A 15,728-nucleotide genomic window follows, 5' to 3' on the forward strand; every position below is an offset into this window, starting at 1 on the left:
CCATAAAAAATTGTTCCAGATCCCCAGGGACTCCAACCATTTTTTCAACATTGAACTCCAAACTCCATTTGCTTGCTCCAGCATTAAGGCATGACATTTGAAATGTGTTCGACCACAATCTGTGCGCTATTCCCTTTTAGAGAACACGCTCCTTCAGACAGACGCCTTAATCCTTCCTTCTGCCTCTGACCATGAATGTGTGTCTGCAAATGTTAGGATTATGTGTCCCGCCATCTGAGAACTTTCCAAGATTGAAGAATGACTGGTAGATACATCTCAGCCAACTACTGTAAACTGCCATTCTCACTGTTAAGGGTTGTCCTGTCAAATGCTGTGGCAAATGATTTGGCATAGTCTCTTTAATATGCAGCCAAATACATTTTTATTTTTTTGAATGATCTATCCTTTTTAAAATGGTTATTTTTACTAAGCATGAAATACTAATAGATAGGGCTATGTAATCTACATTTTCTCATTATTAGAATTTTTAATGATGAATCTTCCACACCACAGCAAAATAAATAATGAATGTGACACAGTAAATACTACAGCCCGACCGATATATTGTTTTGCTGATTTTATCGGCAGATATGAGCCTGTCGCAGATATATCTGTATTGGTGAATATGCCACCGATATGCCACAGATTGAATGAAACCAACCATACACGTTGGTAGTTCCCGGTGTCCAGGAGTTATGGGAGGTTAAATCCGTGGTAGAGCAATGACTGATCTGGCAATCCCAGGGAGCTATCAACGTGCAGAGGGTGACGTTCAAAACTGCTCCTCAAGCTGAAGGGATCCCCGGAATTTGGTGGAGATCCACTGCTGTGTTCGAGCGAGTAACACTAGCCAACACTTTCACTTAAGTAACGAGGTCTCTTGTTCAGGCAGCAGCATTCAAGCGTTGTCTCATTCGACTGTAAGTGCCCTGCGAAGTGGACTTCACATGATATTCTGCCATGATTCCAGTTGTAGAGGGAATATTCATGTTACATTCAAAGAGCATTAAAGTGCACGAGACATGTATTTATATTCTATTTATTTTCACAGGTATATTATGTCACACTTCACAATTCTCTAGTTAGTTTCGTCTGTGTGTGTGGAGGCAGTAGAGTAAATCCGTGAATGAATCTTTAAGAAGTGAAATAAACTTAAACGGAATAAAGTTTAATGGAACTGAATTTAAAAAGTTGAATAAACGTCAACTTTACTGTTAAGTGCACTGTGTGTGTGTGTGTGTGTTTGTGAGAATAATGCTCTGAATTATTAACTACATGAGAAGCCAAGTGAGAATTTCTGAGATCAGAATATCTTTATACTGTATACAAAGTCAGTGTTACCGAAATACCCAAATGAATCAGATACATGAGTTTAAAATCAAAAGCTTCTGAATGAAAATTAAAGAAATCTGCACCGACACAGCCCCTAAAAAGTAATACAATAATTCTTTATGCAATGATACAATATAAATACTGACAACATATTGGACAACCGAGCAATACTTTGAGCCGTTTGTAAATACACTTACTAAGATTACTATTTCAACTCTATGTGTGATGTGTAACAGACACTAATTTAAAGTTTAAGTGCAAAATGTAAAGTATAAATTATATGTGCAATTATGAGTTCTCACAGATTCTATGCTGACCTTGGAACAAAGCTGCACTCGACCCATTATTTTAATAAGCTGAACTCTTTTGTGAGGCAACACCTCGCTGGGGTTGCACGGCCTCCTCCGAGTGTCAGAGTTCCACATAAACACATTTTACTGGAGCAGTAACCTGATCTAACAATGGCTCTTTTTAACACCTCACCTATCTGATATAACAACATGCCCTCTTCCACCATAAGACTCCTCTCCGCTCGGCTCTGTTGCTCTAATTAACAGCAGTGTCTGCTGGATAGATGCTGGTGGAGATGCAGTCGAGGGAGACTAATATGAACTCGCTGCAACTTTTTGTTTCCCTCTCTCTCCAACGGAGTCCTCAACTTTAGAGGAGTGTTAAGCATACTGCCTCATCCTGATCCTGCCTTATTTCCCCCTTTTCCTCTCCCTGTTTTTCTCCATTTGCTTTTCCGGGTTGCATTGCATCCCTGTTCTGCCAAACGTATATATCTATATCTCAGAGTCTGAATCTCCAAATTAAACTGGAGTAAGGGCTTTGAAAATGAAAATGCAAATCCAACGGCGGATGTAGTGGAGGAAAGTGATCTGCCTCGATGCCTTGTTCTATTTGTGACCTTGGTGGTTTGTGTCCCATCTAATAAGCTTAAACAAAATGTGAGTTGTGTCCCTTTCCATGCTCCAGCAAGCATCTACTTACCTCTCCAAGGTAACATACCTCACAACACTGCCTCTACATCTCACTCTGCTTTTAGAAGGTAACAGAGAAAGGAGAAGAATAAGAGGAGAGGAGCGGAGGATAGAGGCAGTATCCTTGTGAGGAGAATCTTTTGAACTTTTGACTACATTATAGTATTTAGCCTCTTGTGTAAAATCCAGCTGGCTTTGGTCTGAGCAAAGTCTCATTAGTTACTCTGGTTTAAAAGAAAGAAGGAGAAAAAACTTTGAGCAGTTCAATTGCTCGCCTCAGACCTGTTTTCATTGCCTTCACTGTGTGCTTGGCAAAAACTCTTTGAAGAAGGGGATTAGAACCATGTGATCATTTTAATTAGATCATTAGCTAAGAATTAACTTCTAGGTTTGTACCCTCATTAACAAAAAATACCTAATGTGTGGCAAGCTGGATTCACTGCATTAAGATGTCTGATGTTTGTTTTTTGTTTAGTTTTTTTTTTCTGCCACTTCTTTGGTTGTTTTCTTTCCTTTTTCGGGTTTGTTGCGTGATTTCATAAAGGCTGGAAAAGGTAATAAGTGAGTAAATCTACTTTTTGTGTTTTCTCTTAGGCTCTTTGGTACAACAGGGAACTGTGCAGCCTGCAGTAAACTGATCCCAGCCTTTGAAATGGTGATGAGGGCCAGAGATAATGTTTACCATTTGGACTGTTTTGCCTGTCAGCTTTGTAATCAGAGGTAAGGAGAGAATGAGATCAACAACAAGCCTGCAAAATTAGTTCTTTCTATATAGAAAGGCAGAAGAACCTTTTAGATCCCCACAAAAACCACTTAATGACTTCTAGCATTGTGACTTTACACACTCCGGTTGGTCCATACTGTTTTCATCTCAAACCTACAAGTTTTGTCCTGGTTTGTATTTGTGAGCTTGAGCTGAGTGAAATTAACCAGCGCTTCAGTGGCAATACCGTTGGCAGACCAATACCAAGCCTGATCAAACTGTTAATGCCTTATTGAACACAGTCAGCCAGAAAGCTCCTACTCAATACACAGCCAAGCCAAGCACATCACCGCTATGTGTCTCGCTAAGGGAATTAAACGGCTGGATGAAGGAACTTTTCAAGGATCATCCTTCCAAACATTCCTGGGGAGCAAAGGACTGTGACAGTGTCTTAAATGCTTTAGTGTGTGACCCACTTTTAAAAAAAGACTTTTGTGTCATTCTCGAAAGCCATATATACACGCTAAACTTATTGAATACAGTAAATACAAACAAGCTCAAATTCCAATTTACAACTGATGCCTAAAAAGAAAAAAAAAAACTTTTTCAGCAGTGTCATGCCTTAACTGACTAAGGCCTCTTCTAAAGAATCTAAATTGGAATAAATAGTTAATTGAATAAATGGTTTATTTGGTGAGCACCAGGGGTCTAATTTATAAAATTAAAATTGGGTGCATCTCCACCCAGACTCCTCCCCGAAATCACCATATACGGAGCTTACAACGCCTAGTTTAAATATGCATAACTTCATCTGCATATCATTTCTATGCATATTCCCATCCACATGCGCACCATTGACAAATTATTTTTAAAAGGATACGTGCAAATCTTACCGTTTGTATTCTTCAAATACAGTGGCATTTTTCATAATGTTGTAGAGATGCCTTCATACGACATCAACACTTTTGTGCAGCTGTGGTTGTACAGTTAGCTATTATTATTGGTCCTATTAAAACCGGACCATTCCACCGAATCCCACAGTGTCCGCCACAATTTTGAAGTGCACATCATTTATCATTGTACTCACAAAAAATATTTTCTCATAACATGAGATGTGAAGTTTACTTTAAAGATTAAATTATTGTGCACCTATAATTACCACCAACAGGGTGAAATATTTAATTTAAATGTATATGATAAAATTAAATCTCCAGGTCTGTACGCATGAGTCAGTGTTTGCTTGCAGGTGTGCACATTTTCCGTCAAGTTTGTTTTTTTATAAATTCCACCTTTTGCGTAGGAAATGGTGTACACCTATTTAAGGGCAGGTTTTGTGCATACACAACGGTTATAAATGAGGCCCCAGGTGTGTAATAAAGTTTGGTGATTGAAGCTTTGCTGCTGACGGATGGCGCACAACCCTGGTTCTCTCGTTCTCCACTCTATTCCTTTGCCAACAAAGCACATTGGCGTGGCAGTGATTGATAAGAGAAAACATCATTGGAAACGCTTTCATCATGGTCGCTGTATTGCCCATACAACATTTATGGCTTTCATATGCAAACTTGTCAATATAAAAATGCAGTGCACACATGGAATGTTTTTCTTTTTAATTGGCATGAAATTTCACGGGAAATTTTTAGAGGCTAACAATTTATACTTTGGCGAGGAGCCCCAACATAGGGGGAATAAAAGCTCAGCGGTGGGGTTTCCTTGGAAACTGGTGCAGTTTTTTTTTCTTTGTTTGTTTTTGCCAATGAAAAGAAGTGGTGGCATGCTTTCATTGGGTGCCAATCCTGTCCTGCTTTGAAAAATGCTGTTGGGTTTGAAAACATTTGGTTAGATCTGCACCTTATTGTCGCATCGCAAGAGGCTTTGAGACCATCATAGAAACAGTAGCATTCCTGATGCCTGTGAGGAAGACTGTACCACAAGTTCATTTTCACTGATGCACGATTACCTAAACCAAAATATTATTGAATAATAATTCAATAATTGATTTGTGCATATTTACATCATAAAACCTATAATTATTATTTGTGTTGTTTTACACTAAGTGACACAAGGTATTCCAAGATATTCCATTAATTGTTGTTTATTTTTTAATTTTTTTATGTATACTGTACATCTTTTAAAATGGACCTTTAAAGGGATACTCCACCCCAAAATGAAAATTTTGTCATTTATCACTTACCCCCATGTTGTTACAAACCTGTAAAAAATTGATTCATCTTCAGAACACAATTTAAGATATTTTGGATGAAAACCAGGAGGCCTGTGACTGTCCCATTGACTGCCAAGTAAAATACACTGTCAAAGTCCAGAAAAGTATGAAAGACTTTGTCAGAATATTCCGTCTGTCTTCAGTGGTTCAATCTGAATTTTATAAAGTGACGAGAATACTTTTTGTATGCGTGGAAAGACAAAAATATCCTTGTGTCACGGCTAACACAAAATAGTGGACACAGTGGAGACAAATTGTTGAATAAAGTCAATATTTTTGTTTTCTTCACGTACAAAATGTATTCTCGTTGCTCCATAAAATTCAGATTGAACCACTGATCTGAACGGACTATTCTGACAATGTATTTCATACTTTTCTGGACCTTGAACGTGTAAGTTTTAAGTTACTAGGCAGTCAGTGGAACAGTCGCAAGCCTCCTGGTTTTCATCAAAAATACAATATATTGTGTTCCGAAGACAAACAAAGCTTTTACAGATTTGGACCGACGTGGGGGTGAGTGATTAATTAAGAAATAATGACCATTTTCATTTTGGGGTGGAGTAACCCTTTAAGTAAAGTTTATGTCGGGGCTGTAGGCGATTCCACACTGAATTGAAAATGCCTTTTGAAATTCTAATGCAGACTAAAAGTAAAGTACAATTAAGTCATACTCCTTAATTTTTAAAAGAGATTATTTGAATTACAAGTCAGTAAGTTTCTCTTCCTGCCATTTGCAATTCAGCTTTTTGTGAGGTGTAGCCAATGCAGTTCAAAACATTCTTCAATTATGAATTGTATCCAACTATCCATAGTGTTTCAGTGTATAAAGGTCTGTTCAGGCCTGACAAAGTACAAATATTTACCAAAACTTTTGATCTGATGCCGAATCATCATTTCTTGAGATACCTGAATCATAATTTGCTATCCAGATGATAAATTAAACAAAAACCTAGCCACAGAACAATACAAAAAAGGTACAATATTTCAGACTTTGTGTGAAGGAGATGGTTTTCAAATCTGTGTTGTGGACTTGATTTGAGTAGACCAAAGAAATTTGGAATGTATGTTAACCTACTGTATGTGTTTGTTGGTTTTTCCTGCAGGTTTTGTGTGGGCGACAAGTTTTTCCTAAAAAACAACATGATTCTGTGTCAGATGGACTATGAGGAGGGGCAGCTCAACGGGAGCTTTGAGACACAAGTTCAATAGCCAATCAGAAAACGTCAGCTCTCGGTCCACACACACAAACACACGCTTATGTGTGATGGATGTTCTGCTGCTCTCAGAGAGAAGAGCATCTGTCTGCTTGCCTGCAATACTTTTTACAGTAAAAGCCCTATTGGTCCCTGAGGACTCTATTGTAAATGTAATACCTTTTGGCCCTTCCTGTCCCCAACACTGAGCAGTTACACGTTTTGATGTACAGTTGTGCCTGCTTAGCTGAGCACTGTATTGCCTGTATGGTTTTTGTGATGTTTTTCTGTTTTGGTCTCTAATTCTTTCTCTCTCTCTCTCTCTCTCACACACACACACACACACAGACACTCGCTCCATTTCTTTTTCTCTTGTTCTTCTAAATCTTCTGAGGGTATGTACAGTCTGTTTTCCTGTATATATAAACTGGAACATTTATTTTATGAAACTGTAATGCAATTTTATTACCAGTGTGAATTAAAAAGATTCTTAAATGTTCATAGTTGAGTTTGTTTTCTGATCCCAAAGCCAAAGTTTGAAGAAGCAGGCCCATGTAACAAATGTAATTGCTGAACTCTCTAAAAATGGCTAAAGCTTCAAAAGCATTTGTCAGACAACTACAAAGAAATAATAAATGACAATTTTATATACAGAATGACATAATGAAACAGCATATTTTCATTGCTGATGGACTAAGACGTATTGTTTTCAGATGAATTAAATAGTCTTATTTCGAATAAAGCAAATGAATTCAAAAACTCCACGTTGTTGTTGTTGTCATAATAACACTGAGTACCACCAATGATCTGTGAGGTCTGCTCATGCAGAGTGTCCGATTCTGAGTTTGTCTTCAACAGTTTTCTTGTTTATTCAAACACTCACGTATTAATGAATTCACATCCTAAGTCTCATGGTGGTTCAAGTCTTGAGTTCATGTCAAACGCTACAACTCTGTCAAAATATCACAAGGCCTCATAATGAACTGTTGTCTGGAGAAAAATAACAGCATGGGATTTGTACGAAAAATATAGAGAGCAATTTGTCGTGCCACCTTGGGTTTTCCAGTCTTTTTGTGGCACAGAGGCATTGTGAGAGTTAAACTGCTCTCTCAAAAGTGGTGCATTTACAAATGGCTTTCATGAACAAAAGAAGTGCAATTAAAGGATTGCGACTGAGGTGACACAATCTTCGGTCCCATTACATTTGATTTTCATCTGTTGGTGGTAATTCTTGTTTCTATGAGCTCTGAACCGCAGGAGAGCTGCTTCACGGAGGATCTGCCATTTAAAGCAATTAGTTTCATTCATTGTGAGAAAGAAATGGGAAGGGTATCAGTTGGGGTCTTACAGCATATTGAAATTTAATTTACAGATGTCCAATACTTAAAGCAGACTCTCTAGTATAGTTGTGCTAAATGAAGCCTTTCATGCTGTTCATACAGAAAACTTACAAAACTTTAGACAAAAAAGAGCACACAGTAATTAAAGGACAAACATGAACTTAAAACATTTTTTCTTTAAATAAAGTGTGTCTTATACCTCTCAAGACTGTATTATTTAATTTCACATTATTTGTTATAATTAATGCTGCTACACTGCTTCACACACACAAGTACTTATGTTTAAAAATATGTGTATCTGTGTGGCAAAGTCCAAACTGCCAATAAAAAAAATATTTCATACAACACTAGCATAACAATAAAACTATCTAAACGCACACAAACACAAAACTAAACAAAAAGAGCCTAATTTCTGTAATCAGTGCAGCAGTGATAAATCTGCTAATTTTCACAGGTGCAAACTAAAAACTGGGCGAATGTGAAAATAACAGGCCATCAAGTCAAGGAATAAAGGCACCAAAACAATTGCCAAATATATCCCCATAAACTTTTAATGTTTCTCCCCACCTGCGAGACGTTTACAACCACACATGGACAGCATATGGCTTTTGACCTTTAAGCCAGACGTACATGTGCACATTTGCACCCAAACTGTGGCACATGCAGCTATACTGTGGATGACAGAAGGCTTTCTGGAACCACTGCTCCAGCAGGGACATCATTTGCTAACAAATAAATCAAGTGCACAATGTGCATTAATTAGAAATTCATTAAAAATTCAGACTCACCGGCAGGTGTGCAAATAAAGGATTAGCGAGACAGCAATTACACCACATAAGAGTACCTTTTAATTGCAGCTCCTGGATTGATTTACAGAGGGAGACAATCAGGCTCTGTGCAAGATGCCTGATTGCTCATTTTCTAGAAAAATAATGAGAGAAAAGACCACATACACAACCACACACACACGTATCGTCCCCAGCTGCAGTTTCCCTCACACGCACAGGCACACACACGACTGCACATGTACTTACTGGTGATTTAAAGGTGAAATGTGTGTAATTAAAACTACAGGTGCCTTGTGTATTGTATTTTCAATAGTGGCCCAATCCAACGTTAACTAGTACAAACCAGCATAGGAAATCATATACTTTACGCTGTATTTTATGAATGCTGGTAGAAAGTACTTATTGGTGCACATTACCATTTATTGTAAAAACTTTTTAACTATATTCAGTAAAAAAAAAAAGTCAAGACAGTATATAACAACTACAACCTGCTTTGTAAATAAACAACCAAAACCTAATATACTGGACCAATAACAAAAATCAATAAAACAAATGTTAGGAATGTCCTTTCAAAGCTTTTCACCAGAAATTGCAAGGAGACAAGAAAAAAACAAGTTTTACTGTAAAAGTGTGTGTATTGTCTTGCTGCATAATATATAGATGTTCACTGTAAATTATATGGTAACTCATACTTTCTATGACGGAAATCCAAATATTTTACAATAAAGTAATTTAATCCGTTCTATAAAATCAATTATTTTTTCGGAAGTGTAACCAATTAACCATTTTATTATTATTATTATTATTTTATTTTTTTTACTTTAACATGAATTTAGCATGAAAATAAATATATAAACAAATAAATCAATATACCCAGAATGAGAACAAATTCTGTTATGAATATGGCCTTGTTTGGACTGCCATGCTAGCAGAGGATCTGCTATCACACACTGTTGTCTCTTCATCAGCATAATATTTTTAAAATAAAGATGTTCTTTCCCCCCCCTCAACTACACATTAGTTCATGATATGCCCAGTTATGTCAAGTTTTAAGCAAATTAATCAAAACAGAGGAAGACATTCGACATCAAAGACATAAGCGGATGGACTGAGACTGTACTTCATTGTAGAATATGCATGTTAGCTTGATAACATATGCTGTATTTTAAGCTGTCCTGCTTGAGCACCCCTGGGTGAAATTATTCCTGTTACACCCTTCCAAAAGGACAGACTGCAGGAGAGGCGAAATAAATGCAGAAATACATAAACTTGCCCCCACAGCATTTTGCTTATTCTATGATCTCATTCTTAAATTAAACCAATTTGCCTAGAAATTGGTTTTAGGGTCTACACAGAGTGTTTTGTACTCTAGCCCATGCACACACGCACACATAAGAAATTTCAGTCACATTCCCTCCCCCACCCCCCCGCTCTAAATCATGTTTGACTTTGAAGTGCTAATTTTGGAAGTTTAGCCAATTTTTATTTGCTGGTTTGAAATGTATCCTCTAAGCTGCAGCAGCAGCAATGAAATATACAGCCCCTCTACAATGAGGGATAAGTGACCAAAATGAGAAAGGCCTGTTTCTCTCCCAGTACATTATATAACTGTGAATAATCTGCGCGGTGCACTTTTCCTGCACCGTATGCCGGCTTAATTTATTTCTTCTAACATTAGCCAACCTCCCCCTTTTAGCCATCCTCAGTCCATCTCCTATTTGAGCACGATTGCCACAATTTTGAATGCTGATGACACATTTGGGCAAAATGCATGGCGAAAACTGAACACGCTTCTAAAGTCAAGTCGTAGACGGCCCAAAGTCACTTTGATGAGGCTATACAGAGACAATACGTTTTCAATCCTGTAAGATCTGCTCAACCAGACGTCTCGAAGCCAAATCCAATAATGAAAAGCTCATGAATAGCAGGGCCATATCAGTGGACCCACTATACAAACAATACAATGAAATTATAATTTTTCTATTCCAGTAAATGAGCTCAACACAATAATATGATACAGCTGTAACTGGGAGACAATTTGTCTCAAAGCACAGGCCAGGACCCTTTGTTCAGAGGGAGCAGGGGACAGGTGAGGCCTATTTATTGGAGCACGCTGACAACAGTATGTATTCCAATCAGGGAAATGTCGGGATCGTTGTGGTGGGAAAATGTCATTATTGCAATCAGCCTTGGGTTAGAGAGGGACTCTGCTGTATGGAAAGCAGTCGGGAACAATGAGAAAAGCCCTCGGTAATGGAGGAGCCTTGAATTCCACTTCATTTGCTGCTCAAATGGATGCAGGGCTGACCCCAATCACAAACCCTCTTGTATTTTCATCAGAAGACAACGGAATCGCAGAAAAGTTGAGTGCGTACAGATAAATGAATATACTCACACACGGAGACCTACACATACACACACACACACACACCTGGCCAATAACAATGCAGCAAGCAAAGAGGTAAAAGAGATAAAATAAAGCCCCCCTATTCTCCCCCAACACATCTCTGCTCTGCTATGGTTTTGGACTTGGCAATAAATTGCTTTGGTAATCAGCTTTTTGAAAAGCTTATTTACTGCTTGTTCTCTGTTTATTGTGCTCCTCAGAATGAAATATAAAATTGGATTTCATTAGATGTGCAATTTTCTCTTTCTCATAAAGAAAGGAAGAGAGAGAGAGAGAAAATCACCTTGTTGGATATAGAGAATGGATTCGGGGCGCACTGTATATATTACTGTTGATTAAGTTTCTCTCCGGGCTGACGTGGTCCACTGTTGCTCTAAATACTGATTCGAGCTAGAGCGCAATGTGAGTCTGGGCAGTTACATTCAGATATTTCATCCGTTAATCCAGCGAAAGACTCTTCGTCTAATGTCAGTGCCATGATTCTGCATCAGAACCTATCTGAACTGGCATTTATATTTCAGTTTTAACTGGTGTAACAAATAACATGGCAAATTGAAATTGTGACTTTTTTTATATGGTTTTTTTATAAACTTGAATGTTGGCAGAATTACTTTACAAGTTTAAACCCAACATTCCCGATCAATGCATATAATGTCTAGAGAAAATCTAGAGATAGGAACTTTATATCATTGTTTATGTAACTGCCCCAAGTTCTAAAAAAAGTTTTAGACTTTTTATCTCTGGTGTTGAAACAAAATGTTCCCAAATGTCCTAAAACGCTATATACAAAATATTTTCCCTGTAAATTGCATTTTAACTAGCTCTGATATGAAAATGCTGATATTCTGTTTATTACAAGAAAAACATATAGTATCTAGTCATTGAAAAGACATGGAAAGCCCTCATTTTAGAGGATGGTTACAAGAATTGCCTCATTGCTTGGCTCGGGAAAAGCTCACATATATTGTTAAGGGAAAACCTAAAAGTTTGGCTTGGCTTGACATGCATCACCTCAGGATATTAATGTACCATCATTTTGACATGTATGTGTATTGTATGTATGTGCACATATATATAAAAATTTTATTTTTTCATATTCTTTTTTTTTTTCACTGTTCAATGTTTCTAAAAAAAAATCAATGAAGACAATGTAAAAAAAAATGTACATTTTGACTTGACAAAGCTATGTCTGAAGTAAAGTTTAAAAACATTATAATAATATAATGTTTAATGTTTAACTTGGCCTTATAGGTTTTTTATGGGCCCTACAGACAGAGATTTACAGATAGAATGACAGAACGATAGAATGACTGACTTAGATTAAACAATATACTGTATATAGATAGAATGATTGAAATATAAATACTGATAGAATGATAGATGTACAGTAGATAGAACGATATATAGCATGATTCATCTAGACTGAGCGATAGATATAAAATGTAGATAAACTGTAGTTTAAACGAGTGAAACAGAATGATAGATAGAAAGAATAGAATGAAACTGAAAGGGGGGGTGAAATGCTCGTTTTCACTCAATATCCTGTTAATCTTGAGTACCTATAGAGTAGTACTGCATCCTTCATAACTCCAAAAAGTCTTTATTTTTATTATATTTATAAGAGAAAGATAGTCTGTACCGATTTTTCCCGGAAAAACACGAGCGCCTAGAGGCGTGACGTGTGGGCGGAGCTAAAGAATCACGAGCGCCAGTAGGCTTTTGAGTTGAGAGCATGTGGAAGCTGTGACACAGATCCAGAGGCTGAAATTTAACAAGAGCAGCATCAGCAAAGGCGGTATGCTATGTGGTATGTACTGAAACTGTATATATTTGCTTAGCGGTTTTGGAAAATGACTAAGTTCCACTTTATGTCGTTTTTTTTTATTTTTTTTTTTTAAACTGTACATGTGGAAAGTGCAGTTTGATGGCAACATCGCATGTTGTTTACTTGATGTGCTTACGCGCCGATAGCTAAGTGAATAACACAGATATATTTGAAGCAGTTTTACTCACCGCATGTGGTTCCAACACACAATCGTGACCCTTTTCCGTTGGGACTGCATTATCCTTAAGAAATAAACGATGTGCAATTCGAAATGCAGGGAACAAACAAAAACACTTGCACAACTTCGTTGATGCTCTGTAAAAATAAACTCCATCCACTGGTCCCTTAATGCTGTTTCTCTTTTGGTAATCTGTGCAGGGTTGTCTTGCCCTGGCAACCAAAAACACACTTCTTTTGTGACTTTTCGTGACGCTCTCGCTCTGATCAGGCTGTGCTCAGCCTCTCTCTGCTCTGCTATAAGGGAGCGCGCGCTCTTCCGGCAGACGCCTTAGTACCCATATAAGGAAATTCCGCTCCATCTAACGTCACACAGAGCCATACTCGAAAAAAACTTTCCGAAACTTGTGACAAACCGGAAGAGGTTTTTTTGGAACAAAAATACTCCTTCAAACATACAACTTAATTTTTGAAACTTTGTCCATGTTTAGCCCCTTTGCGTGCAAACATCGCTGACGGCCCCAGTTTATTATTGTTTCACTTTCACAGCACATTAAACATCACTGTCTTACTTCATCTGGACAAACTGTGCATCAATGGAAAGTTTAAAGACTCAAGCTTCGATATTTGACCAATATTTTGATAAAACATTGTTGCAGTGACAGATATTTAGTGATTTATGTCAGGAGTGCAAAATAATAAATCCGTATTATGCCACTATTTTGAATAGAAATTCACAACTCACTCATATTCAGTCACGTCAAGAGCGGTTTATTTGTGTTCACATAGACTCACTGAACAGCGTCAATAAGGATTTACAGACCAAAGATGCATATCTGCGGAGATATATGGATATATTTACTGATGTTTACTTCATATTTCTTCAGACAGAATCGTCATTTCTATTCATTTTCCACGGATTTACGCGATCAGATGATAAACAGCCTCTCCCAGCGATCTCTGTGTGCGTGCAGTAGTCACAGCTCGTGCGGTGTGTGACTCAGACTCTGATTGGGTCTTTCAAACATCAATCTTAGAGTTTCATATCTGGACACCGCCCCATCGTGTCACATGCTTCCTGCACACTTCCTGGTAGTTATCTGGCCAAAACAACACTGAAACACCTCTGTACACACAAAATATCCGAATAATAAACCCGCGATTACGATAGTAAAGCTTGGTATGAGAATTTCTTGAGATCTGGGGCGTTTTTATAAAAAAAATCGAAAATGTACATCGGAAATGCTAACTTGTGCAGCGATGAAAAAGGCTACAAATAACATATTTTTACAACAGTAAACGACCAAATTCCACCCCTGATCGCTAAAGGAAGTTATTATAAACACTCGATCGGGGTTTAAAGTGAGTTTTGAGTAAAAGTGTACTAATAATTTCATAAATTGTCAGATGTAGCTTGATGCTAACGTTAGCACCAATGCTACTAATAGCAGGTGCTTTTCTTCTTCATAATGCATTTTTGTCTCAATAATTCACGTAAGGTCGTAAGAAAATGTTTTGTTGTATTTTTATAGTAAGACTTTTGATAAATAAGGGCTAAATGCAAAGAGAGACTGAAGTGAGATCGCTGCTTTGTTGCTTTGTAAAGCCTGAAAAACCACAATCAAGGCTAATAAAGGTGGAATAAAAACAAAAGAATAATGATAAAAGAATAATGCGGATAATGTGTCATACTTGGCGGAGGTGTGAAAGAACCGTTTGGTGAGAACAATACAATCATGATTCGGGCAGTTTTCAACAGTGAAACATACACAAAGAGCACAGGAAAGTTTACATGTGAGATCTTACAGAGATGACAAGGGCCATAAATCAATCTGATTAGCCTTCTCTAAAAACACACATGACATGGCCTTAGAAAATATTTCATAAAATTCACAGTTTTACAGATTCGATTATGAAATTTTTTATGAAGTCTTGGAAGACTTGTGGCCTTAGCTACACTGTGTTTTCAAACTCATTTCCTACATCAACATTTTTTTAAATACATTTAAAACATATGTTTTTAATATTTTTATTTTTGTTTTTATGTTTGAGCTTATATATCTCTATTATCATAACAGTCTGAGTGATTCTGATTCCTGAACAGTAAACTTTAAAGTGTCAGCTTTGTGAACATATGTTAAATATGTATCTAGTCAGAAAGAATCATGAGCAGAAACCTTTTTATTTTGGGTATGTAATTTCGGTCTCCATGCCAAAAAAGGGGGGTTACTAGTAAGGGGTTAGCATCGGAATCCAACTCTTTAATAGAGTAAAAAACTCAGTATGCATGAAATAGCATTTCACCCCCCCTTGAAGATAGAATGATAGACTGAATAACAGAATGATAGAATGAAGCATACAGAATTTAACATACAGAACAGACAGATATATGCCTGTCATTCTAAACTGACTTCCAGTTGTGTGGCCAGTTCAAGAAACCTGATCCCAGGTGTAGTATTTTCAAGTGTGTTTTTTTTTTTTTTTTTTTTTACTGTAAATTACTTGTAAATGATTCCTCAGCACTGGGGTCATGGCTTGCCTCGCTCCTGAGCCGGCTATAATTGCATGTGTTGCTTCTAATTGAGTGAGCTTTGATGCAACATTCATTTAACCACAGCTGTACTTTGCTAATGCACAAACAGTGTACTCAATCACTGCAGTCCTGCAGCTCCACAAGCACTTCTGCTCTCTCCTGCCTTCTGGGGTCTTTCGTTTGTTAATGTTTTCGTCAATATCTGTTTCTATGAAAACGAATA

General features: G+C 37.4%; 1 protein-coding gene across 1 annotated transcript in view; it reads left to right on the forward strand.

Moving 5' to 3' along the window:
* LOC128017031 (rhombotin-1) overlaps positions 1-6,934 on the forward strand; it is a 31,785-nt gene extending 24,851 nt beyond the window's left edge. Inside the window, exons 3-4 of the mRNA XM_052602086.1 lie at positions 2,910-3,035; positions 6,346-6,934. Of these exons, the coding sequence (XP_052458046.1) occupies positions 2,910-3,035; positions 6,346-6,451 (232 nt within the window). The 3' untranslated portion in view covers positions 6,452-6,934. The remainder of the gene's footprint in view (positions 1-2,909; positions 3,036-6,345) is intronic.
* Positions 6,935-15,728: the final 8,794 nt, after the last annotated feature.

The sequence above is a fragment of the Carassius gibelio genome, chromosome A7 (assembly GCF_023724105.1).
Source record: "Carassius gibelio isolate Cgi1373 ecotype wild population from Czech Republic chromosome A7, carGib1.2-hapl.c, whole genome shotgun sequence".
Lineage (NCBI taxonomy): Eukaryota > Metazoa > Chordata > Actinopteri > Cypriniformes > Cyprinidae > Carassius > Carassius gibelio.